Source organism: Hypanus sabinus, chromosome 20, assembly GCF_030144855.1.
Source record: "Hypanus sabinus isolate sHypSab1 chromosome 20, sHypSab1.hap1, whole genome shotgun sequence".
Lineage (NCBI taxonomy): Eukaryota > Metazoa > Chordata > Chondrichthyes > Myliobatiformes > Dasyatidae > Hypanus > Hypanus sabinus.
Window position 1 is genome coordinate 30,849,136 of NC_082725.1, and position 27,389 is coordinate 30,876,524.

Consider the following 27,389-nt stretch of genomic DNA (forward strand, 5'->3'; position numbering starts at 1 on the left):
AGAACATTAAATTCTAGGACACATTTTAAAAACAGCATTAGGATATATTATATATGAGAATAAATTTTGTTTTAGCTTTTTTTGTGCAGTGGTAAGAATGTGTCAGATCTTACTTAGTCCAGTATTCTGTCTGAATTTACAATCACAATGCTTATGCACCCCTACTAATCTTATTCATACATGGAAGGTCCCTTGAGAAACCTATCCTAAGTTAAGAATTTTCTCAAAAAGCAGAACAAGACTTGAGCAGCAACTAAATCTGGGGCTTCTCCATGGAATGCTCTGAAATGTGTTGCTATCGAAAGCCTTTGAACTATTGCTCAAACTAACTTAGAGAAGATGAGAATATGCTTAAACATTAAAAAAACAGTATGTTTATTTCAGAAATGAATTAATGAAATACACTGAGATAAATTAATCAAAAGCAATCAAATCAGTAACCTGCCATTAGTTAGTTTTTAAGGTCAATAATCCCAATATTACAACTTAAAGCAAAGGAATCAGATGAAAAGTCTACTTGCTCCCTTAGTCCAGCACCATACTTGGAGGTCAGGTATGTCAACATCTGACTTTCAGCTCATTTCTATTTTCAACGGTTACTCAGGTAAACCAGAGATAAGCTGATCCATGGGGATGGCACAGCTAGCGGTTCTGTAATTAAGCATAATTCACTACAAAGAAACTTAATTTATCTCATCTTCAAAGGGACTTTCTTCCAAAAAAAAACTATTTAGAAGATGAACATAAATGAATTCTGTAAAATATACCATTGGTATGCTTACAATAGACCCTTGATTTCCTTTGTAACAGATTTCTTGATTCCATTAGCTCTGTTATTTCAGATAGGCACCAAAGATTAACTTTATTATCAGAATACATATATAGCACCACATACAACCCCGAGATTCTTTTTCCTGCAGGCATACTCAGCAAATCTTTAGAACAGGAACTGTATGAAGGATCAACGAAAGATCAAGCAGAGCATAGAAGACAACGAACTACAAATGCAAATAAATAACAAGAACATGAAATAACAAGAAAAAGAGTCCTTAAAGTGAGATCATTTGTTGTGGGAATATCTCAATAGATGAGTGTAGGTTATCTCCTTTTGTTAAAGGGCCTGATACTTGGGGGTAGTAACGGTTCTTCAACCTGGTGGTGTGAATTCTGATGCATTTGCACCTTCCAACTGAAGACAGAGGTGGGAAAAAGGTATAGCCTGGGTGGTGAGGATGCTGCTTTCCTACAACATCATTTCATGTAGATGTGCTCAATGTTTGGGAGGGCCTTACCTGTATCATACTGGGCCGAATCCACTGTCTTTCTGTATGATTTTCCATTCAAAGGCATTGGTATTCCCAAACCAGGCTGTAATACAGCCAGTCAATACACTTTCCTTTACACATCTATAAAAGTTTATGAAGGCTTTTGATGTTATGCCGAATCCCTGCAGATTCCTAAGGAAGCAGAGGCTCTGTTGTACTTTATTTGGGCACACATATGGTACTTAATTGTCAAAGTATAAACAAAACAAAGACTCTTCTTCCTCAGAAAGCTGGTAGTTTGATGTCTTTCGACCAACTTTCCAACAAATTTGAGTTACCTAAATCTAACTTTTTTAGATATTTACAAATTAGAAATTTTTTACATAAAATTCTACCATCCTTCCCCAATTCAACTTCAATGGACTTTTTAGGCATGATTTACCTTAAATCCCTATCAGAAGGGATTAGTGGCTTTTATTTATAATATGATTATGAAGATACAACCAGAAATATCAGGTAGAATTAAACAAGAATGGGAAAAAGAACTTCAATATAATATATCAATAGAAAAATGGGAAAAAATTTTACAAATGGTTAATTCTTCTTCTATATGTGCTAAACATGCTTTAATACAATTTAAAATTGTACATAGAGCTCATATGTCTAAAGATAAGCTTGCTCGATTTTATTCTCATATTAACCCTCAATGTGACAGATGTCATTCAGATGTGGCTTCATTGACCCACATGTTTTGGTCATGTCCCGCTTTACATAACTATTGGAAGGACATATTTGCTACCATTTCCTCAGTTTGAAATATCGTTTTACAACCTCATTTTATTACTGCAATTTTTGGTATACCAAATGAGGATGATAATCATTTTTCCCCTTAAATTAGACAAATGATTGCTTTTGTAACATTAATGGCCAGAAGGTCTATATTACAAAATTGGAAAGAAGTAAATCCTCCTACCACGTTCCAGTGGTTCTCTCAAACTATTTCTTTTTTGAGCTTGGAAAAAATTAGAAGCACTATTTTTGACTCATCAATTAAATTTGAAGAAACTTGGGGACCGTTCATTCGACATTTTCATATGAATTAATTTGGCCTCTTCCAGACCTTCTCTTTACTTATCCTTGTTCAGGTATGGAGTTCCGGAGTTTTTGGCACTATCGTATACAAATAAACTGTTATTACTGCCCATGTTAGTTTAGTTTAGTTTTTTTTTATATTTTTTGCCTGTATTTTTATAATTTTTTCTTTTTCTTTTGATGATTATTTTTATTTTTTTCATATAATTATTATAGACATGATCGATAATATACTATGTTTCTATGTTGATATTTTAATAGGATATTGTTATCCTACTACTAATTCAGTCTTATGCATTTATAACCTATTTATTATTATATTATGTTTCTTTTATATATGAAATTCAATAAAAAGATTGAAAAAAAAAGCTGAAACAGGCCAAACTCCCACAAAAGCTGTTGCTTAACTTCTACAGAAGCACAATTGAAACCATCCTGACCAACAGCGCCACAGTATGGTATGCCAGCTGCACAGCTGCTGAGCGACAAGACCTGTATCGCGTGGTGAAGGCAGCCCAGCAAATTGTCAGGATGGAGCTCCCAGGACTAGGCACCATCTACTCCAGCAGACTCTGGAGGAAAGCAATCATCATAACCAGAGACACCACACACCCCGGCCACTCCTTGTTTGACCCGCTTCCGTCCAGCAAAAGGTTCAGGACACCAAAAACCAGAACAAACAGACTGAGGAACAGTTTCTACCCCAGAGCTGTGGCCTCCATCACACCACTCCCACAGAACAATGACTGAAACTGTGAGCACACACAAGGACACAAATACTTGCACTAATGACACTTTGTGCATTACTGTGACATTCTGGTGCTGCTGTATATTATTTTATGCTACTTATCTATTTAATACTGTTTTTCTATTACTGTCTTGTTTTTATCTGCCGCTTTGTTTGATTGCCTGAGAGGAAGCCAAACAGAGTTTCATTGTACCTATGTATAATGACAATAAAGATTATTCAATTCAATTCAAATATAGGAGGTGAAATAATGAAGTAAATTACTTAGGAGTGAAACAGGACAGTAATTAACTACAGTTATTTTAAGTTCCAGCTGTTATTAAAGAATGATTTCAAGCAACTGTAAATACAATATATTTCTTGGATGTTTAGTGCATATAACTATTTTAATTTGATTTTGTACGTGAACAGGATTAACAGAACATGGATATAACTCCCTCTGCTGGTTACTGGTAGCCATATTAGATTTCTTAATCACTTTATTAACACTTCAAGTCATCATTTCTACAATTTCAACATCAAACCTGTAAACTAATTACAAAATTTCACAACTCTCCCTGTAATAATTCTGTGCTAAATCTTGTGTGTGTGTGTAGATAAACAGAAGAGATTATGCAAATGCTGGAAATCCAGAGTAACACACATAAGATGCTAGAAGAACTCAGCAAGTCAGACAGCATCTGTGAAAAGGAATAAACAGTTGATGTTTCAAGCCCAGACCCTTCATCAGATCCTGATGAAAGGGCCTGAAATTTCAACTGTTTATTCCTCTCAACAGATGCTGCCTGCCCTGCTGAGTTCTTCCAGTATTTAGTCTGTGTTGCTACACGATATTGCATGTATTACTCCATTTTCTGGATGCTTAATTATTGGAAATATTTTGCTTATAGCTATTTCATCTTAATTTTAATATTTGTTATCAAATTGTCCTGTAATTTGATTTGTTCCTCCTTAGTTCAATTTTTCAACTCTTTTTATTTGTGGGTGCCACAATAGTGTAGCAGTTACTGTGACACTACTACAGCTCAGAGTGTTCCGGAGTTCGGAGCTCAATTCTGGCACCATTCTGTTAGGAATCTCTGGACACCCTCCCTGTGGAATATGTGGGTTTTCCCCAGGTACTCTGGTTGCCTCTCACAGTCCAAAGATGTACCGGGTAGGTTAAATGGTCATTATAAATTGTCTCATAATTAAATGAGGGTTAATTGTGGTTGTAGGGTTGCTGGGGCGACGTGGCTCGATGGCCGGAAGGGCCTATTCTGCTCTGTATTGCTAAGTATATAAATAAATGTACTTGGCAGCATCTGAGTGCTTATATTGCACTCCCAGTATTACCTGAGTATGGTGCAGGAAAGCTAACAAAATATTATGGATCATTATGAGGGGAATTGACTACATAAGTAGAGAGGCATTAATCTGATCCTGTGGCGACCCATTTCCTGGCACATCCGAACCGACTCACAATTAGATAGCCTACGGGGGTTTGCGAGCACAGAGCTTTGGAGCCTCTGCGCCACGGGGGGCAGGTTGAGGGAGGCTTAAAAGTGAGGCTGAAGATTTCGAATAAAGTTTTTTCCTTCGACTGCAGTTACCGACTCCGTGTCGTAATTTTAGCGCTGCGTGTAGCACACCGCTACAATTGGTGACCCCGACAGTCCAAACGATTTTTGGACCAGAAATGACCGACGACACCTCTATTCATGCGGTTTCGTTGAAACTGCCGGGTTTCTGGACACAGTGCCCGAACCTATGGTTCCAGCAAGCCAAAGCCCAATTCCACGTTCGCCAGATCACCTCAGAAGACACCCGCTACTACTACGTGGTGAGCTCCCTCGACCAGGACACAGCGGCCCAGGTCGCGGAGTTCGTACAGTCGCCCCCGGCAGACGGCAAGTACACGGAATTCAAAGCCCTGCTCCTCAGGACTTTCGGACTCTCACGGCGTGAGCGGGCTGCCCGTTTACTGCACCTGGATGGCTTGGGCGACAGACCTCCATCGGCTTTAATGAATGAGATGTTGTTTCTGGCCGGAGGACACGAGCCCTCCCTCATGTTTGAGCAGGCATTCCTGGAGCAGCTGCCCGAGGACATATGCCTGCTGCTGTCCGACGCGGATTTCAGTGACCCCCGGAAGGTGGCAGCCCGGGCAGACTTACTGTGGAACGCCAAAAAGGTGAGCGGGGCGTCCATCGCACAGATCGCCCAGCCACGCTCCCAGCAGCAAACCAGTCCAGGCCCAGCCGCAGAGCCCGCCAACCCCCGGCCCAATGCACACTGGTGCTTCTACCACCAGCGGTGGGGCGCAGAAGCCCGCCGTTGTCGCCCGCCCTGCCAGTTCCCGGGAAACGCCAGGGCCAGCCACCGCTGATGGCTACGGCGGCTGGCCATCGGGATAGCCTCCTGTATGTGTGGGATAGAAGGTCGGGACGCCGGTTTTTGGTTGATACTGGGGCTGAGATCAGCGTTTTACCTCCGACAAGTTACGACACCCGCAGCAGGGCACCGGGTCCCCCCCCGAGGGCTGTGAACGGCAGCACAGTAAGGACCTATGGCACCCGTCAGGTGCAGCTACAGTTCGGCTCCAACCAGTTCACGTGGGACTTTTCACTGGCCGCCATAGCCCAACCGCTTCTGGGTGTGGATTTTTTGTGGGCTCACAGCCTGCTGGTCGACCTGCCCAGGAAGAGACTGGTACACGCCAAGACCTTTCAGATGTTCTCCCTGGGTGCAGCCCAGTTGCCAGCCCCTCACCTCGGCTCCATCACGCTGTCCGACAACAACTTCACCAGGCGGATTTCCCATCGGTTCTGGCACCGCAGTTCACAGCGGCCATGCCCAGGCACGGCGTACAGCACCACATCCCGACCCAGGGACCACCCCTCCACGCCCGAGCTCGGCGGCTTCCCCCGGACAAGCTCCGACTGGCGAAGGAGGAGTTCCAGAGGATGGAGGAATTGGGGATCATACGGCGGTCCGACAGCCCATGGGCCTCCCCCCTGCACATGGTGCCCAAAGCAACGGGAGGCTGGAGACCGTGCGGCGACTACCGCAGGCTGAACGAGGCTACCACACCGGACCGCTACCCTGTGCCGCACATTCAGGACTTTGCAGCAAACCTGCACGGGGCACGGATCTTCTCCAAGGTAGACCTCGTCCGAGGGTACCATCAAATCCCGATGCATCCTGACGACGTCCCCAAAACGGCTCTCATCACCCCGTTTGGCCTTTTCAAGTTCCACTGCATGCCGTTCGGCCTGAAGAATGCCGCACAGACGTTCCAGCGGTTAATGGACGCGGTGGGACGGGACCTGGACTTCGCATTCATCTATTTGAATGACATCCTCATAGCCAGCAGCAGTCATCAGGAGCATCTGTCCCACCTCCGTCAACTCTGCGCCCGACTGAGTGAGTATGGTCTTACAATCAACCCCGCCAAATGCCAGTTCGGACTCGATACCATTGACTTCCTGGGCCACAGGATTACTAAAGACGGGGCAACCCCTCTGCCCGCTAAGGTAGATGCGGTCCGCCTCTTTCCCCGACCCACCACGATCAAAGGCCTTCAGGAATTCATAGGTATGGTCAATTTCTACCGCCACTTCCTCCCTTCAGCTGCCCGGATTATGCGCCCCCTGTTCGCCCTGACGTCGGGTCCGAGCAAGGACATTACCTGGGACGAGGAGTCCGCCACCGCTTTCGTTCAAACGAAGGAAGCTTTGGCGAATGCCGCAATGCTAGTACATCCCAGAATGGACGCCCCTACCGCCCTCACAGTGGACGCATCAAACACGGCAGTCGGTGGGGTGCTGGAGCAACTCATCGCAGGTCGCTGGCAACCTCTGGCGTTTTTCAGCAAACACCTGCGACCACCCGAGCTTAAATACAGTGCTTTCGACCGGGAACTGTTGGCGCTCTACCTGGCAATCCGGCATTTCAGGTACTTCCTAGAAGGTCGGCCCTTCACCGCGTTCACGGACCACAAACCACTTACCTTCGCGTTTACGAAAGCGTCCGACCCCTGGTCGTCCCGCCAGCAACGCCACCTGTCCTAGATCTCTGAATACACGACGGATGTCCGGCACGTCTCGGGTAAGGACAATGTCATGGCGGATGCGCTCTCTCGCTCTACCGTTCATGCCCTTTCCCAAGGGGTAGACTTTGAGGCACTGGCAGAGGCGCAGCAGGCGGATGAGGAGATTCCGAGTTACAGAACCGCAGTCTCCGGTTTGCAGCTCCAGGACCTCCCCGTGGGCCCGGGTGACAGGACCCTACTCTGTGACGTCGCCACCGGCCAGCCCCGTCCCGTCGTCCCGACAGCCTGGCGGCGCTGTGTTTTCGATTCCATTCATAACTTGGCGTATCCCTCCATCCGGACAACTGTCCGGATGGTTTCCAGCAGGTTCGTTTGGCACGGACTCCGCAAACAGGTCAGTGAATGGGCCAAAACGTGCATGCACTGCCAGACGGCCAAGGTGCAGCGGCACACCAAAGCCCCACCGCAGCAGTTCCATCCCGCCCACCGGCTTTTCGACCACATTCATGTGGATATCGTGGGCCCCTGCCAGTGTCGCACGGAGCGCGGCACCTCCTGACTATTGCGGACCGGTTCACAAGATGGCCAGAGGCGGTCCCGCTCACCGACACCACCTCCGAATCTTGCGCCCGAGCCCTGATCGCCACCTGGATATCTCGCTTTGGTGTACCAGCCCACATTACCTCCGACAGAGGCACCCAGTTCACCTCCAGCCTGTGGTCAGCTATGGCCAGCCTTTTGGGGACTCAGCTGCACCACACCACTGCCTACCACCCCAGTCGAACGGGCTAGTGGAGCGTTTCCACCGTCACCTGAAGTCGGCCCTCATGGCCCGCCTGCGAGGAGCCAACTGGGCAGACGAGCTTCCCTGGGTCCTACTCGGCATCCGCACAGCGCCCAAGGACGACCTGCACGCCTCGTCGGCCGAGTTGGTATACGGCGCACCCCTGGTCGTCCCCGGGGAGTTCCTACCAGCCCCAAGGGGGCAAGAGGAAGATCCCGCAGCAGTCCTGGGCAGACTACGCGAGAAGCTCGGTAACCTGGCCCCCATACCCACTTCACAGCACGGGCGGCACCCGACCTGCGTACCCAAAGACCTACAGAACTGTAAGTTTGTGTTTGTACGAAGGGGCGGGCATCGGCCACCGCTGCAGCGGCCATACGAGGGGCCGTTTATGGTGCTCCGGAACAACGGGTCCACGTTCATGCTGGACGTTGGGGGGAAAGAGGAGGTTTTCACGGTGGACCGCCTCAAACCGGCCCATGTGGACCTGGCGCAACCGGCCGAGTTTCCGGCACCTCGGCGCAGAGGTCGACCTCCCAAGCAGGTTCTGGCCCAGACTGTGGACATTGAGGGGTGTATCGCCGGTTCTGGGGGGGGGGGGGGTTATGTGGCGACCCATTTCCTGGCACATCCGAACCAACTCACAATTAGATAGCCTACGGGGGTTTGCGAGCACAGAACTTTGGAGCCTCTGCGCCACGGGGGGGCAGGTTGAGGGAGGCTTAAAAGTGAGGCTGAAGATTTCGAATAAAGTTTTTTCCTTCGACTGCAGTTACCGACTCGGTGTCGTAATTTTAGCGCTGCGTGTAGCACACCGCTACATTCCCATCTGGGGCACCATTTGCTTATTGAACTCATTAATTTAATGAATTATATTAATATGTAGGAAACAAATCAGACATTTTCTAGATTAATACTTGGAATGGTCAAGTTGTCCTTTGTTTAAAAATGAGGATTGTTGAACATAAACATTTTCTCTCAGTGGGTATAAATCTTTGAAATCTTCACCAAAAGTGGTAGTAACAGAATTTCTGAATATTTGTAAGGTAGAGAGAGGTAGATAGACTTTTGATAAGCAAAGAGGTGAAAGATCACCAAAGGCAGAAGGTATTATAGGTGTAAGGGTTACATGAGACTAGCCATGACAATATGATTTGGTGGAGTAGATTGGAGTCAACTTCAAATCTGAAAGGAGTTCAAGGATCTCCATAATATTCTAACAGAGTCCATAACGGACCAAATCAAGCTGACTGCTAGTTGTTGTCAGCTACTTGCATCTCAAAGTTTCCAACACAGTGGTCTGTTCACAAAAAAAACCTCAAGAGTGCTGAAAAGATGGACCTAGAAAACTGGTTTTGGCTACCTAATTGCTAAAGATGCAAATAAGTTTGCTACTCTAGCATGAACTTTACCCATGCACTTTCAAAGCAAACTTTCAAAGCCAAGTCATTATGATTCAGGGCTGCAGGTGCTTGTTATCTACACATAGCAACAGAGATTTCAAGTGAAATTTAGGAGTTTTCTACATCTCAAACAGTTCCCATTGAGGCTCAGATTGCAGCATTCCTCCATCTGACATAAAAGGTAACGGGTTTATCTTCCACTGCAATTTAAGATACATATAATCCAGGCTGGCAAATCACTGCAGTACTGAAGGAATGGTGTTACTGTTGGAATCCTGCATGTTTGGGTGAGTTATTTGTTCTCAACAGGTGGTCATAAAAAGTTGTGACATTGCATTGATGCTCCTCGCACACTAGACAATGATTAGACCTTGACTAACATTGGTACAACAAATTACCTAGTTACTACATAGCTGTGTGTGGAGCGTAGCTCTGTGCAAATCGAAACCCAAGATTATTTTAAGACTTGAAAATAAAACACGTGCATGATGCTTTGCATGCAGACAACTCAAATTACCTCTTTCATTATTGGAAATGAGTTCTTAATATTGCTGCAGATTTAATATTGTGTTTATATCTGTAATGGACTGTAGGAAACCAGTTAGACAATGACAAAAAGATAATAGAAAAAATTATGGGATGCTAGTCTAATTAGGAAGGTAGGGCCAAGGAGATTATATTCAAGGATGATCAAAATGGCATAATCAACTAGCATAGACACCAAATGCATAGTAGAGCTCAATTTAGATCTGCAATAACCAGGTGATGGGTAAAATGTATATGACAGAATGTAATACACAGCATCTGAGTTTTGGGTAACCTCAAGTTCATGGAAGAAAGAATGATGAAATCTAATGAGCAGAATATTCAAAATGTTACATCAAATGAAACAAATAAATAGATAAGGGTTTCATAACTTGAGGGAAGAGCACAACAGATATGAAAATAGATACCTTAATGATGATGTAGAGCTATAGCCCAAAGCTATCTTAAAGATAAATAAAACTTCAAGAATAGGTACAATAAGCTTCATACAGATGACTGGCAGAGAGATTGAATCACAGCCTTGGAAAATGACACATTTAAATAGAGTTAACAAGGGCCTGAGATAAATACATCAGCCTTTTTATTATTCATTTGCAGGAAGTTTGGGCTCATCTAATTCTAGATACCTTTGAGGCAAGAATACTGACAACTTAAAAAGAGTGGAAGGTACAAAGTGAGATGATTTCAACTTAGAGCTGGTTGTGTGCATGGAATTCAATGCTGTATTTTTGGAGAATGCTGACAAACAGTAGCATGATTAAAAAGTGTCCACAACAGTTAACAAAGGAGGAAGAGAAGTACCTGGAGAATTTCTCAAGGTGAATGCATGCAGAATGAAGGTATAGTGACTATGTCCAGGACACAAGGCAGCTTTCATGACACACTGTCAGTAATGATGCACAAACTGCATATTAAGGGAATAGAATTATTCTCAAGTGTGGTGCTGTCAGGGACTAGCAAAACACAGTTCGAGGGGGCACTGTGCAGTAACCATTGACTTCATTAATACTGAAAGGAATCAAACTTCCAAATATAACCTACAGATAGTCATCTGTTCTGAAATTACAAGAACAGCAGTATAAGCAAGTAGTATTGTCTGGTAAGAGTACATGCTGTCAATACACAGCAGCACTCCATTTAAAATACATGAAAAAGAAAAAACTGATGTGGCAATCTTGATTTCTCACTTATCTCACTTATCTATAGAAATGTCTGGGAAAGGAAAGGTGTCAGAATCTGAGTTTTCTCATTGGTTGCCAATTCTTTGTGGTTTTCAACTTCAGAGCAGTTGACGTCTTTTCTGAGTTAACTGAACTTCCTTTAGATGAGATCATTGATGAAATGATATAAACTGAATATTATAATTTCAAAATGGATGTAGAAACAAAGCAACCATAGGCAATACAAATAAAATGAATTAGCCTGACAGAGCCAGTCAACTAAGGCATTAAAAATGAATGCAACTTCAGTATTTTTTCAATTGCAATTCAGAATGAATGTGAAAAACTGAATCCATAAATCAGTAGGGAGATATGAATGCCTGTTATTAAGGAAGCTCTTGAAGTGCAACTACAGAATAATAACAAAATTAGGTAGAACAAAATAGAATTGATTTATGAAAAGAAAATCAAGTGTATCCAATTTGTTGATTTTTCTTGAGCTTTTAGTGCACAGAATAGATAAAGTTTCAAAGTTGAATTCATTGTCATATGTGCATGTACTGTATTTACATGCAGACACAATTAAAAACTTGTAGTAGTATCAGATACATAGAATCATATAAGCAGCACTCACAAGAACAGTTATACATTTTTTAAATAAAAGTGAACGCAATTAGACAAAAATCAACAAAGTCCATTTTAGTGCATCATAGTTGTTAAATGGTAGCGATTGGGGTTTTGCTGGTTGGTTCAAGAACTGAATGATTGAAGGGAAAGAGCTGTTCTTGAAGCTGGTGACATGGGACTTGAGTCTTCTGTACCTGCTCCCTGATGGTAGCTATGAAAAGATGGCATGGCCCAGATGGTGGGAATCTTTGATGTTGCCTTCTTGAGGCAGTAGATAGTACCAATTGTGGGGAGGGATGTGGCCGTGTTGTACTGGGCAAAATACACTACTACCTGCAGCTTCTTAGGTTTATGTGTATTCGAACTGCCATACCAGACCATGGTGCAACCAGTCAGAACACCACCAACAGTGCTCCTTTGGAATTATTGATAGGTTGAACCTCTTTAGTCTCCTAACAAAGTAAGACACTGCTGTGCTTTCCCCCTGACTGTATCTACGTGCTGCGCCCAGGACAGATAATTCAGTATGTTAACACACTAGAATTTAAAATTGCTGTGACTCTGCACCACTACTCACCCATGCAAATTGGCACATGTTTTCCTTCCCCATCTTCAAGTCAAATATCAGTTCTTTAGTGTTGCTCATGTTGAGCAGAAGTTTGTTTTAGCAATGCTTAAGCAGGTGTCCTATCTCACTCTGGCAGGCTGCCTTGTCATCACCTCTGATTTGTGTTGTTACCAAATTTGAAGATAGCATTGGAGTTGTGCTTTACCATAGTCACATGAATATAGAGAATAAGGCAAAGGTTATGCATACACCCTAACAGTGCACTGGTGTTAATAATCAATGGAGAGGAGGTGCTGCTATCAATGCTTATTGATTGAAGTCTGCCAATGAGGAAGTTGAGTATCAATTTGCAATGAGAAGTATAGGGACCCAGGTCTTGTGCCTCTATGACTCTAAGGCCCTGGTTAAGATTTTTACTGCTATGGAGCAGGTATTTGATTTTAACAGTTCTATAAGAGCAGTCTGCTCTGCTTTCAGCCTGCTTGGGTTTGAGCTGAGATAACAGGCTTTTTTCTTCAACTTAGGAATGTAGTGTCAGCCAATCAGGACGGCGGAATTGGGAGAATGTTCTGGACAGCGCTGGGCAGAGACGTTTTGGAGGGAAACTGGTGTGGGGCGAGGTCTTTTTTTGGCAGGAGCAGGGAGAAGACAGGAGGGGAGATGGCTAAGGGTGCCATCCCTTTTGCACAAGGTGCTCAGTGCAGATGAGTGGCTTCAAGAAGCACCAATACTCCCATGGAAAACCCATTTGTTCAAAATGGATTTCAAGCAACATTCAGAAGGTGGTGTGTGCTTTCACACAGACCAAGGGTCCAACATGTGAATTACAGACAAGCTCAAGATGAGCCCCAACTTATCTGCACAATTGACTGTTAAAGAATAATGGGTCCTTTTTGCTTTATTCTTTTATTCCTTTATTAACTGTTTGTTTAAGTTAGCATTCTTAAATATAGTTCTTTATATTTGTATGCAGTGTATTCTCTTTTATTTCTTGCAGACGGGCAATTACCAGGGGCAGTAAATCACACAAACGAGGTTAGAGTGGGTGAGACATCCCAAACTCATGGATTTTGTGGGACCAAAGTCGCATATACCTTAGATGTACGAAGTGGATTTCTCACTGTGGAGTCCAGTGGCTGTTAGTGAGGGGCTAACGAGTTGCATTTCCAGAGATGCCAAATAAAAAGGGGTTTCAACTCTATTGGAGTAAATCCAAGTCATTTCTGAGGAAGGAGATGGTTTACATCATAACCAACCTTTCAAAGCACTTCATTACTGTTAATGTAAGTGCTACAGGATGGTAGTCATTGAGGCAGGTTACTACACTCTTCTTGGGCACTGGTATAATAGATGTGTTTTGAAGCAGAAACGAAAGATAAACTTGTTTGTAAATCCTCCAAATTTTTTTTAAATTTGTACCAGCTGTCTCTTGTGGATTCATCCTCTTGAATGCCTAGATGTTGGTCCCAGAGACTGAAATGACATGGTCATCCAGGGATGTGATGCTCATGTGAGGAATAAAGATATAGGGAAACTAATGGATGTAGTATATTTGGTCTTTCTGACCTGACATATTGTACACAACACTGATCTTGATGAATAGCAGAGCAGGCTCAAAGGTGATTCACTGCAGATTCAGAGCTCCGGCACCGGGTCCTAATGTCCACCTCACTCACAGGTTAAATAAGGACTGGGGTTCCGCTGGGTCCTAAGTTCCACTGCATTGAGACAGGTTGAATAAGGGACTTGAGCATTCGTATTTTTTGGTATCTGCGAGGGGTCCCGGAACCAATCCCCCGCGGATAAGGAGGGCCAACTTTTTATGTGGTTATGATAGATGGAGGGTAACAAAGATACACCAGATTGATTCCTGGCATGAAAAACTGGTGGAGGAAAGAATAAGTAGATAGTCTCTGGATGCTCCAGGGTTTAAAAAAATGAGAGCAGTGAACTCAGTGAAATATGCAGAATTCTTATGGGGATCACAAGCACGAGGAAATCAGCAGATGCTAGAAATCCAAAGCAACACAAACAAAAAGCTGGAGGAACTCAGCAGCTCTATGGGAAAGAGTAAAGAGTCAACGTTTTGGGCCGAGACTCTTTTTCAGTATATAAAGGGATATATAGGATAAATGCAAGATTTATATTTCCCCTGTTTCTCCCCGTGTCTAGAAACAGGGATTCACAGATCCGAAATAAAGAGGAAGGCCATTCGAGACAGAAATATAATGCCCTGGTTCATATTTTTATAATTATGCTGTATGTATTTCATTTAGGCAGTTCTGCAAGAGCAGTCTGTTCTGTTTTCATGCTTGTTTGGATTATTGTTGAAGGAAAGAATTGAGGAGAAATATGTGCCATTCAAATAGGATGGTTGAGTTAAGGGGACGTTACTCTGGTGAGGGACACTAAGGTTGGGCTTGGGGCTTTTGATCAAGAGGAGAAGAAGGGAGAAGACGCTGAGGAGAACCGGTGGGAGACCTGTTTGTTCAAGATGGATTGCGAGTGATGTTTGGAAGGCGATGTGTATTTCCACACTGACCAAGGGCTCAGCACGTGAGTGATAAAGAAGTTCAAGATGAGCTCCAACTGATGCGCATTTGGCTGTTTAATTGGGAAGGGCCCTTTTCTTTTTATTATTCTTTACCTTTAGTTAAGATTCATAAACATAATTCCTTTAATCATATGCAGTTACTTCATGGCATTAATTTGTAACAGGGTAGCGAATTACACAGCATCCACACAAACAGGAGTTTGGTGTGGGAGCGTGCCACAGTCTCACGAGTTTGACAGGGCCGGAAGTTGCCTTCCCTGGACTTACACAACTGAGGAAACCATGATGTTTCAGAAGAAATTGGTTTTCACCCAAAAGGTTGCAACATTTTTTTAGATAAACATATGAGATTTTGTGGAAGCTAATAATCCATAGTAACACAAGCAAAAGGCTGGAGGAACTCAGCAGGTTAGTCAGCATCTATGGAGAGGGATAGAAAGTCAGTGTTTCAAATGGAGACCCTTTTTCAGGACTGGAAAAGATGGGGGAAGAAGCCGGAATAAGAAAGTGGCGAGGAGGTGAAGGAGTACAAGCTGGCAGATCATGGGTGAAAGCAGGTAAGGGGGAAGAATGGATAAGTGAGGGAAGGGGGATGAAGTAAGAAGCTTGAAGGTGATATGGAAGAGGTAAAGGGCTAAAGAAGAAGGAATCTGATGGGAGAGGAGAGTGGACCACTGGAGAAAAGGATGGAGTAGGCACACCAGGTGGAAGTAATGGGCAGGTCAGAAGGTGCAAGAAAGGAGCTAGGATGGGGAATGGAAAAGAAGAAAAGGGAACAAGGGAGATAATACCATAAGTTGGAGAAAATATGCCATCAGGTTGGAGGCTACCTAGGCTGAATATGAGGTGTTGCTCCTTCAATCTGAAGGTGGCCTCATTTTCACAGCAGATCAAGAACGGCTTTGGGCTGGGTGGCCCATGCATAACAGATCTGGGTTCTGGAGTCTGACACTAATCGATGCTTGGACAACTTAAACACTGACCCAGATAGACTGAAGGTCAAAGAGTTGAGTATGGAGGTTGATTTCACTCAATCTCCTGTGAATGTTCATTCGTTTCCCCATGGCGCTGAGGCTGTGAACTGATCCAGCTACTGTGCCTTTCTGGCCCACTGGTATGATGAACTGGGGACTCTGACTGCTCCAGGAGCGGAAATGAGACTCGGTCGGGTTCGGAATGCTGTTGGCTAGCTTCTATCATTTGCATGAGATGTGTTTTTCTCTATGCATTGTTTTTTTGGTTATTTTTTATTGGGTTATTTGAGTATCTTGCTTTGTGGCTGCCTGTAAGCAGACAAATATCAAGGTGTATAATTTATACATTGTTTGATAATAAATAAATATGCTTGGACAAAAGTGCTTTGCACTATATTTCTCCATAGATGTTACCTGATCAGTTGAGTTTCTCCAGTATTTTAGTATGTTTCACTTTTTAGGTTCTCTAAACAGGCGAGCTAAGGAAGCTTTTTACTGAGAATACTGCAAAGGTTATTGTGCTGATGGATATTAAGGGAATCAAGGGATATAGAATTATGCAGGAAAGTGATCTTACAGCAGATGATTAGCCATGATCTTTTTGAATGGTAGAACAGACATAAGGGACTGAAGGCTTACTCTTTCTTTTATTTTTATGATTTTGAGTTCTATGAAATCTTAATAATTTCTCAGTTAATACCTTTTAGCACCAATTCTGGACACCACATTTTAAGAAAGTCACTGAACGGATGGAAGACAAACTTTCAAAAATAACTTAAGTTATGCAAGGCTTCAGGTATGCAAGAGGTTGAGAAAAGCTGCAATTGTTCTCATGAGAGCTAAACATGTTACTGAAAGACTTACAGAAGTTTTCTAAGTCATTAAGAAGTTTCCAATAAACAAGCAGTAAGAACGACAAACAGATTATATGGATTTAAAGCAAAATAAGGGCTCTGCAAATAAGACTTATGTTTCATTCATTCATATTTTACTCCAAATAATTACATAGCAAACCAAGGCAGCTCATTGCTCTTGCTCAGATTTTCACATTTAAGAAAGTACTTTTACAACTTGCTGCAATTAGATTTCTTACTTAAAGTGCAGTGCTGAAGAACAACATGTAAAGCATTTATTTATTGCTTCATTTAATATAGACTGAATCTATTCTGGATTTTTCCACTATAATAAATAACCATTGATAATGCACGATTTGAAAAAATTACATCTTTCTTTCTCCTAAAAAAATTATCATTTGCCCTAAAGTTTGTACTTTGGATCGTATACTATTGCCTCTGCAGAATGTTTTATTCCTTGTATAGGTACATTTTATAACACTTTTTTATCTTTCCAAATACTGAAATATTAGAGTTTACTCTCAAGTAAAGTGAACTGTCTTAGTGTGATTAATTCTGAACACTGAACAATATTATAGAATGAGGTAGAATAGAGGATCATTGCTGCAGGCCATTGGAAGTGTGTACAGATGATTATTTTCCGCTACCACCTAAAATAAGACACTTTCTCAAGTAATGTACTTTCTTCTGACCACCTTAACATTTAAGTACGTTAAAGTTGTTGAAAATAATCTGTAGTAGAATCTTAATGTATAGTCTGTGATGTAGTCTGTCTGTCTTTGTTGTGTCTACCTCATTAACTCATACATTGGAACATCTGTCTGAAGGAAATATCACCCACAATTTTCCAGTGTAGTAAACCTTAACTATCACAGGGGATAGGTTGCAGAAAAGGATACAAATGTCAAAAACCATTTCTTAAGAAAGTCAGCGCTGCTTTGTACTTTTATTGTAGCCATAGGAACAGGAGGCTTGTGGTGTAGAAGTTGATTAACTGGCTCATTATAATTTCCTATCAGACTGAAAAGGGTAATAGAAGCACAGGGAATCTCAACAGCAAGGTATCTGACACAGAAATAATCCAAGGGTTGCAATTAAAGAAAAAGTGATCAAAAGTTAAAGATGGCACTTGTTCTACCAGAGTTTAAACACACCCTCATCTGATCCACAAAGAGCTTGAGAGTTGCTTAAAGAAGCTTTTATTACCTTAGGCAGTACCTCAAAAAATACTAAAAATTCTAAGTAAAATATGATCCAAGTATAAATGACACAGTTAGTACAGATATAGATTTCTATTGCATACAAGAGAGTAATCAGGATATTTATTGTAATTGGTGCCTATTCTAGTATTTAAGAAGTGGACGTTAAAGTGTGTAATTCCTAGTACATTATCATACAACTCAGATGGAACAGTATGAAATCTGTCTGGTCAGCTCCTTTTAACCAGATTGGAGAAAATGGATACTAAGATATTAGATATTGTTGATGGTGGATGCTGCTTCATCTAGTTTTTTACTGTGATAAGGATAGCAAAAACAAATTTAATCAGGATTTACCAAACAGCAATGAATACTACTGGTACTGGCAACGGTTTATTGTACTGAGATACAGTGAAAATCTTTGTTTACATGCCAGTCAGGCAGATCACGCCATGCCTATGCACACCAAGATAGTGAAAAGAAAACAGAATGCAGGATATAGTGCTGTTGTAGCTACAGAGGAAGCCCAATACAGAGGTAAACAAATACAGCACGTGAGCCATGACAACGTAGATTGGGAGATCAACAATTCAACTTTTCTGAACGAGGTCCATTCAAGAGTCTGATAACAACAGGATAGAAACTATTCTTAAGTCTGGTGATACATGCTTTCAGACTTTTGTATATTCTAACCAATGGAAGAGATAAGGAGAGATTTCCCATGGTAAGGAGAGTCCTTGTTATGCTGGCTCTCTTTTACTGAGCAAGCAGGAAGTGTAGATGGGGTCAATGGAGGAGAAGCAGGATTCCGATTGGCATGATGGACTGACCTATGTTCACAACTCTAGAATTTCTTGCAGCCTTGGGCAGGGCACTTGTATACCAAGCTGTGATGCATCCTGATTGGGGGCTTCCCATGATGCATGATGCACTGTTGATTAAAACATTATTTTGTGAAAGTCACAGAAGTAGCAGACAAAATAAAAAATGTAGTGGATAAGCTGCCCTACTACATCAGGTTGTAATTAAGCATCGGACCTCTGGAAAAACATAGTGCATCCTTTCCCCTCATATCAATCAAATCCATCGATGAATATGGTTTAAAATCATCTGCAATATGCATCAGTGTGATAACTACCAGTCAAAGCAAGAAACAGATATCAACTGTTACCAAAGTGGCCCTATTTTCAACAACTGTGGTAAGTTTCAATACAGCTGCTTTCAATATTTACTTTAATGCTGCATTTAAAATCTGTATCGAATGATACATTTAAAACTGTCATAGCTATAACTTATTTTTTTAACTTTGAAATGAATGTGTCAAACATAAATTCCATTTGAAATAACAAAGTATTAAACGAGACCACACAAATGTGAGTAATATTCTGCCAGAAGAAGTGCTAGAATAAGAACTTATCATATTAATTAATAAAATAATGATTTATATTCATTTAGTGAGTACATTGTGTTCATCTTCTATAAGGGGCAACTAAGGTTCAGCTCGATCCATAACAAGTCCGTCTGCTTTATTTCAGGTGCATTCAGCAAATTCAATTCCAGGTGCCTCATTATGGAAGATTATCAATATTATCTATATTATGAATATAATGAAAACACAACACTTCCCTTTAATTTACCAACTTTATTCTGTAATAATAGCAAAGTTATACATTTTAAGCGAGTTTATGTGCCCAGTTTATATGCAATCATATTTGTGGCAGGGCTTCTAGGCAATTCTTTGGTCATTGTGGCAAAGGTCCTTTATGAGAAGCTAAAGAGCATGACAGATTTCTACATGTTGAATCTGGCGATTGCTGACTTGATGCTACTTTGCACTTTGCCGCTCTGGGCAGTAGATGCATATTATGGATGGACTTTTGGAACTTTTATGTGCAAAGTTGTAAATGGTGTTTATACTGTCAACCTCTATAGTTGTATGTTTATGCTTACCTGTGTGACCATTAACAGGTGTCACGCCATTACTCAAGCAACAAAAATGCCTAAATATAAAATAATACATGGTATGTTTGTTTGTGGAGGGATTTGGGTTTTTGCTAACATTCTGTCTCTTCCAGAATTTCTATTAAGTGAAGCAAGTGCTGTAGAAACTGGTAAAGCTGTATGCTGTATGAACTATCCATCTGATTCAGACATCATCAAAGTAGGAGTCCACGTAACACAGATTGTGGGTGGGATTTCTGATACCCTTTGTGACAATGATCATTTGCTACACGATCATTGCAAACAAACTGCTCCATGCCAAGGGCTTTCAGAAGAGTAAAACATTAAAGATCATAGTTGCAGTTGTAATTTTTTTCATGATCTGTGAATCCCCATTCAATGTTGCAATGGCCAGTGAAGAAAACAGGACTTGTGAATTCCAGGCAAATCTAAAGTATGCAATTTTTATAATAGAGAGCATTGTCTATCTACACTGCTGTCTTAATCTTAATCTGTATGTATTTATTGGAGTGAAGTTTAGAGACAATTTTTGGTAGATTTTAAAAGATATTGGATGTATCAGTCAAAAACAACCACATGTGCATCTGAAAAGTGAGTATGAAATATCACAGCAAAAATCACGTCAAAGAGAAACAACAGTCTCCTTTGTAAAAGATTCATGAAATATCAGTAAATGGAATTGACAGTTATGGGAAATGGTTCCAGAATTCTTAAGGTTTTTGCTAGCCTCATGTTCTAATTTTGAAAAGACTGAAATTCTGAAATTCCAGTCAATTTCTAATTCTGATCTATTCCCTGTCTATTTTGTAGAAATTATAATCCCTTTGTTTAAAATGGTATGAAAAAGTTTGCTTACTGATACAAGCCAACAGTAAGAAGCAAAGTGAGTAAATGAAGAAATCAAAAAGCATTGGAATGTTAATAAAAGAAAAACAATTCTGCGAGTGAACATAAAGTTTCAGAATGCTTTTTGAACTAAATTTTCAATTGAACATCCAAGAATTCCAGAAGACTTGATGTTTTCTTGAACTGTTTCTTTATAAATAGGATAAATGATATGACTTCAAATGATTTCATAATATTACTATCTCAGAAAGAAGCCATGGTCAGAAAGTCCATTATTACAAATAAGAACCAGTCTTCCGAGAAATATTTCAATATATAAACTACTGAGCAGTTAAAAGGACAGCTCTCTAAATAAACAGATATATTTACCTACAGGCAGATCAGGATATCAACTCAAAGGTAGGAAGCCAACAAAGAATAATGTTTGGAAACTGACATGAGTAGTTAACATTCTCATCTGCCTTGGACAGACATCTTCAACCAAGATTTTGTGCATTATTGTGACACAGATCAAAAAGGCTTCTGAATAGTTTGTGGCTATTGTGCACAGTAGGCATGAACATACACATGTGTGATTTGTCAATCAATAATTGAGTCTTTATGGTCACTGAAAGCCACTCAGCAAAACTTTGATAAAAGTATGCTTTGAACGTCTCGGATTTTGTGCTCAGAGGCTTTTAGAACATACAAGTAAATTACTTTGTCCTAACAAAGCTGTGAATATTCAGAGATATATTGTTGAGATGTCCTCCCATTGTAAATAAGTATTTTACTAGTCCTGATGAAGGGTTTCAGCCCAAAACTTTGACTGCTTTCTCTTTTCCATAGATGCTGCCAGGCCTGCTGAGTTCCCTCGCATTTTGTACATATTACTTTGATTTCTAGCATCTGCAGATTTTTTTCTTGTAATTTTACTGATCACTTTTCTAGATCTGAAATATTGAAGTAAACCATGGAATTATTTTTCTGGTATTTCTAAATATCCGAATTGTGTAGATCCAGTCGGCTTAATCTCTCAATTAGCTTGCATGTCAGGAATCAATCCTGTAAATGTTTATTACATTTCCTTTTTTACATATAAGAAGCAAAAGAATTATATAGTTATGATAGAGAGAGGGTAACAAAGATTCACCAGGTTGATCCCTGGCATGAAAAACTGGTGGAGGAAAGAATTAGTAGATAGTCTCTGGATGTTCCAGGTGTTTAAAAGACTAAGAGCGGTGAACTCACTGCAAAATTCTTATGGGGTTCACAAACATGAGAAAATCAGCAGATGCTAGAAATCCAAAGCAACGCACACAAAATGCTGAAGGAACTCAGCCAGTCAGACAGCATCTATGGAAAAGAGTAAACAGTCGACGTTTTGGGCCAAGACCCTTTTTCAGTGTATAAAGGGATATATAGGATAAATACAAGATTTATATTTCCCCTGACTGAGGTGTCCAGAAACAGGGATTCACAGATTCAAACTAAAGAGCTTAGCCATTCAACACAGATGAGAGGAATTGATTTTCACCCAGAAGGTCGCAACACTTTTTAGATAAGCATATGAAATGCTGTGGATTCTGGACAGAGATGAAGAGTCCATCCAGCTTGTATTCCTTTCCAACCCACTTTCCAATTCTGGCTTCTTCTCCCTTCCTTTCCGATCCTGAAGAAGGTTTCAGCCTGAAACATCATCTCTATCTCTCTCCAGATATGCTACCTGATCTGTCGAGTTCCTTCAGTATTTTCGGTGAGTTCACTTTTAAGGTACTCTATGCAGGAGAGATAAGGCGGCTTTCACTGAAAATATTCAAGATTAAAGTCATTGTGGCTATGGATATTAAGGGAAACAAGGTATCTGGAAATATGCACGAAAGTGATGCTGAAGCAGAAGAATAACCATGATCTTTTTGAATGGTAGAATAGACATAAGGGACTGAAGCATTACTCTTACTTTTATTTTTATGAGTTTGAGTTCTATGAAATCATAATAATTCCTCAGTTTGTACCCTTTAGCACCAATTCTGGACACCACTTTTTAAGAAAGTCACTGAACGGATGGAAGACAAATTTACAAAAATAGTCCTAGTTATGCAAGGCTTCCGGTATGCAAGGGGAGTAGAAAAGCTGCAATTGTTTTCCTGAGAGCTAAAAATATTAATGAAAGATTTACAGAAGTTATCAAAGTCATTAAGATTTCCAATAATCAGACAGTAAGCAACTACAATCAGATTATATGGATTTAAGGCAAAATAAGGGCTCTGCAAAAAAAAAAGCAAAAACACATTTAATCAGTACTTACAAACAGCATTAAATATTAATGGGACTGGCAATGGTTTATTATACTGAGAGACAGTGAAAATCTTTGTTTACATGCCATATAGGCAGTTCATGCCATGCCTATGCACACCAAGATAGTGAAAAGAAAACAGAATGCAGGATATAGTGTAGTAGCTACAGAGGAAGTCCAATACAGAGGTAAACAAATACAGTGCACGAGCCATGACAATATAGATTGGGAGATCAACAATTCAACTTTTCTGAAAGAAGTCCATTCACGAGTCTGATAACAGGAGGATAGAATCTATTCTTAAGTCTGGTGATATATGCTTTCAAGCTTTTGTACCTTCTGACCGAAAGAAGAGGGAAGGAGAGATTTTCCATGGTGAGAAGAGTCCTTTTTATGTTGACCCTCTTTTACCAAAGTGTAGATGCAATCTATGGAAGAAAGGCAGGATTGCGATTGGCACAATGGACTGGATTGCATTCACAACTCTTGAATTTCTTGCAGCCTTGGGCAGAGCAATTGCATACCTAGCTGGGATGTATTCTGATAGGATGTTTCCTATGGTACATAATTCTCTGTGAATGAAACATTATCCTGTGAAAGTCACAAAAGTAGAGGATAAAATAAACAAAAGATGCAGTGGACAAGAAAATCCACAGATACTGTATCCCACCACCAAGTACATCTATCCTTCCTCCAATTTCTCCATTCCACAGGGGTTAACCCTTTGCGACTCACTTGTCCATTCATCCCTCCCTACTAATCACCCTCCTGGTATTTATTGTATCCTTCCAAACAGAACAAGTGCTACACCTGCTTCTACACCTCCTATCTCACTACGATTTATGCCCCAAACAGTCCTTCCAGATGAGGCGACATTTCATTTGTGAGTCTGTTGGGGCAATTTACGGTATCCGGTGCTCCCGGTGTGGTCTCCTGTAAATCGGAGTGACCACTTCACTGAGCACTTGTGCTCCATCCGCCAGAAAAGCAGGATCTCCCAGTGGCCACCCACTTCAATCCTACTTCCCATTTCCATTCTGACGTCAATTCATGACCACCTCTACTGATGCCATAAGACCATAGCAACACCTTATATTCCGTCTGGCTAGCCACCAACCTGATAGCATGAACACCAGTTTCTCAAACTTCCAGTAATTGCCCGCAGTGCTCGCCATTCCCATTCCCTTTTGTCTCTCTCACCTCAACTCCTTAACTGCCCATCACACTCCTCTGGCGCTCCTCCCCTTTCCTTTCTTCCATTGTCTTCTATTCTGTACTATCAAATTTTATCTTTCTCCAGCTATTTATCTATTTCATCTGTCAGCTTACCAGCCCTTTATTTCAGCAAGTCCTGGTTTCACCAATCACCAATCACCAATCACCTAGTACTTTGTACTCCTTCCTTCTCTACCCCTACCTTCTTGATCTAACTTCTCATTTTTTTGGCGGACCTGATGAAGGAAGGAACATTGACCTTTTACTCTTTTTTGTAGATGCTGCCTGGCCTGCTGAGTTCCTCCAGCATTCTGTGTGTGTTGAAAAGATGCAGTGGAAAGGCCAGCCTACTGCTTCAGGTTTCAAATCAGCACTGGGCCACCAGAAATATTTTGAGTTAAAAATAACAGATGCACAGCCCCCCTCATCAGCATATCAAGCCGTTTCATCGGTGAATATGGTTTTAAGTCATCTGCAATATGCATCAGTGTGATAACTACCAGTCAAAGCAAGAAACAGACATCAACTGTTACCAAAGTGGCCCTATTTTCAACAACTGTGGTAAGTTTCAATACAGCTGCTTTCAATATTTACTTTAATGCTGCATTTAAAATCTGTATCGAATAATACATTTAAAACTGTCACAGCTATAACTTATTTTTTTAACTTTGAAATGAATGTGTCAAACATAAATTCCATTTGAAATAACAAAGTATTAAACGAGACCACACAAATGTGAGTAATATTCTGCCAGAAGAAGTGCTAGAATAAGAACTTATCATATTAATTAATAAAATAATGATTTATATTCATTTAGTGAGTACATTGTGTTCATCTTCTATAAGGGGCAACTAAGGTTCAGCTCGATCCATAACAAGTCCGTCTGCTTTATTTCAGGTGCATTCAGCAAATTCAATTCCAGGTGCCTCATTATGGAAGATAATCAATATTATCTATATTATGAATATAATGAAAACACAACACTTCCCTTTAATTTACCAACTTTATTCTGTAATAATAGCAAAGTTATACATTTTAAGCGAGTTTATGTGCCCAGTTTATATGCAATCATATTTGTGGCAGGGCTTCTAGGCAATTCTTTGGTCATTGTGGCAAAGGTCCTTTATGAGAAGCTAAAGAGCATGACAGATTTCTACATGTTGAATCTGGCGATTGCTGACTTGATGCTACTTTGCACTTTGCCGCTCTGGGCAGTAGATGCATATTATGGATGGACTTTTGGAACTTTTATGTGCAAAGTTGTAAATGGTGTTTATACTGTCAACCTCTATAGTTGTATGTTTATGCTTACCTGTGTGACCATTAACAGGTGTCATGCCATTACTCAAGCAACAAAAATGCCTAAATATAAAATAATACATGGTATGTTTGTTTGTGGAGGGATTTGGGTTTTTGCTATCATTCTGTCTCTTCCAGAATTTCTATTAAGTGAAGCAAGTGCTGTAGAAACTGGTAAAGCTGTATGCCGTATGAACTATCCATCTGATTCAGACATCATCAAAGTAGGAGTCCACGTAACACAGATGGTGGTGGGATTTCTGATACCCTTTGTGACAATGATCATTTGCTACACGATCATTGCAAACAAACTGCTCCATGCCAAGGGCTTTCTGAAGGGTAAATCATTAAAGATTATAGTTGCAGTTGTAATTGTTTTCATGATTTGTGAACTCCCATTCAATGTTACAATTATGCTGCAAACTTTACAGATGGTCAGTGAAAAAAACAGGACTTGTGAATTCCAGGCAAATCTAAAGCATGCAATTGTTATAACGGAGAGCATTGCCTATGTACATTGCTGTCTTAATCCTATACTGTATGTATTCATTGGAGTGAAGTTTAGAAACAATTTTTGGAAGATTTTAAAAGACGTTGGATGTATCAGTCAAAAGCAACTACATGTGCACCTGAAAACTGAGTACGAAACGACACAGCAACGATCATGTCTAAGTGAAACGATGATGTCTCCTTTGTAAAGGATTCATGGAATACCAGTAAGTGCAATTTAAAGTTACTGGAAATTGTTCCATAATGATTCAGGTCTTTACAAGTTTCCTGTTCTAACTTTGAAAAGACAAAACATCAATTTTTAATTCAGATCTACTCCTTGTCTTCTTCGTAGAGATTATATATAATTCCTTTGTTTTACACAGTATGAAGACGTTTGCTTACTGATACACGCCAACAGTAAGAAGCAAAGTGAGAAAATTAAGAAATTAAAATGCAAAGTTGACACTCATCCATTGGAATGCAAAAAAAGAAAAAAATCCGCAAGTGAACCAACTTTTCAGAATATTTTATGAACTAAATTTTCAATTGAACTCTTAAGAATTTCCAGACATTTGATGTTTTTCTTGAACTGTTTCTCTATAAACAGAATAAATTGTATGACTTCAGATGGTTTCATAGTATTACCATCTCAAGGAGAACCAGCCATAGTCGGAAGGTCCATCATTACAAGTGAAATATCCTGGTTAAGAACATGTTACTACTGTTATGCTGTTGGGTATTTTATTTTCTTCAGCTTCTCTGGAAAACTTCTGTGTTACTATCAGTATTTTGCTTTCTGTTAAGATAAGAAGTCATCTGATTAGTTTAGGAATGTACTGTCAGCCAATCGGATTTGTCTTGATAACATTCTGTCCATTAGGATGCAATGGAACATTCGAGAGAAGTTGATGACATCCAATTTCTAGGAGAATGTGGGTTTTGGGAGAGGTCTTTTTCCAGAAGTTGGGGGATAAGTGAGGTGTGGAGAAGAGGCAATGGAAGATGTTCGAGGAACCCTTCCTGAAAGAGAGGGACCGTTGTAAGAGATGCTTTGTACAGACAAATGGTTCCACAGAGGTAAAGCCAATACTTCTAAGTTAGCCACTTGGTTTATAACAGACCTTGAGGGAAGTTTGAAGTGTGACTGGTGTGTTTCACGCAGAATGTGGGTTCAGCACTGAGTAATTAAAGCAAAGCACCTGATTACTCAGCAATGAGTTCCAACATTTATGTGCACATTATAGACTCATTTAACTGTAATGGCCCTTTATCTGTTAACTGTTTGTTAAAGTTGAAACATGTATAAATATACATCCACTTTAAGTTTGTGCCGGTTTAAGTTCCATTATTTCCAGGGAAACAATTACTGCACAGGCAGTATTTATACAACATTTTCTGTAACTTGCATTCCCTCAACGGAACATTCCTACTTCCCTATTTGGTTGAACTTGAACTATACCGACCCTAGATGTATGTTACGTATTTGAGATGGC

The 27,389-nt window shown here is 40.9% G+C and overlaps 3 protein-coding genes across 8 annotated transcripts in view; 2 read left to right on the forward strand and 1 right to left on the reverse strand.

Annotated features, from left to right (window-relative positions):
* The window catches only part of fyco1a (FYVE and coiled-coil domain autophagy adaptor 1a), a 210,587-nt gene that overhangs the window by 38,335 nt on the left and 144,863 nt on the right, over positions 1-27,389 (reverse strand). The gene's annotated exons all lie outside the window — the stretch shown is intronic.
* Positions 19,110-20,208, forward strand: LOC132378392 (C-C chemokine receptor type 9-like). Its single transcript, XM_059945273.1, has one exon. It carries the CDS (start codon positions 19,378-19,380, stop codon positions 20,086-20,088), a length of 711 nt encoding a protein of 236 aa, XP_059801256.1. The 5' UTR covers positions 19,110-19,377; the 3' UTR covers positions 20,089-20,208.
* Positions 22,015-27,241, forward strand: LOC132378390 (C-X-C chemokine receptor type 6-like). The gene is made up of 4 exons (XM_059945270.1): positions 22,015-22,350; positions 24,384-24,666; positions 25,003-26,120; positions 26,280-27,241. Exons 2-3 carry the CDS (start codon positions 24,585-24,587, stop codon positions 26,100-26,102), a joined length of 1,182 nt encoding a protein of 393 aa, XP_059801253.1. The 5' UTR covers positions 22,015-22,350; positions 24,384-24,584; the 3' UTR covers positions 26,103-26,120; positions 26,280-27,241.

Excerpts from the sequence above, each read along its gene's own strand:
- LOC132378392 (XM_059945273.1), top strand. The coding sequence starts at position 19,378 with ATGGAAGATTATCAATATTATCTATATTATGAATATAATGAAAACACA.
- LOC132378390 (XM_059945270.1), top strand. The coding sequence starts at position 24,585 with ATGCATCAGTGTGATAACTACCAGTCAAAGCAAGAAACAGACATCAAC. Across the intron at positions 24,667-25,002 it reads CCCTATTTTCAACAACTGTG|GTGCATTCAGCAAATTCAAT; the intron begins GTAAGTTTCAAT and ends GCTTTATTTCAG.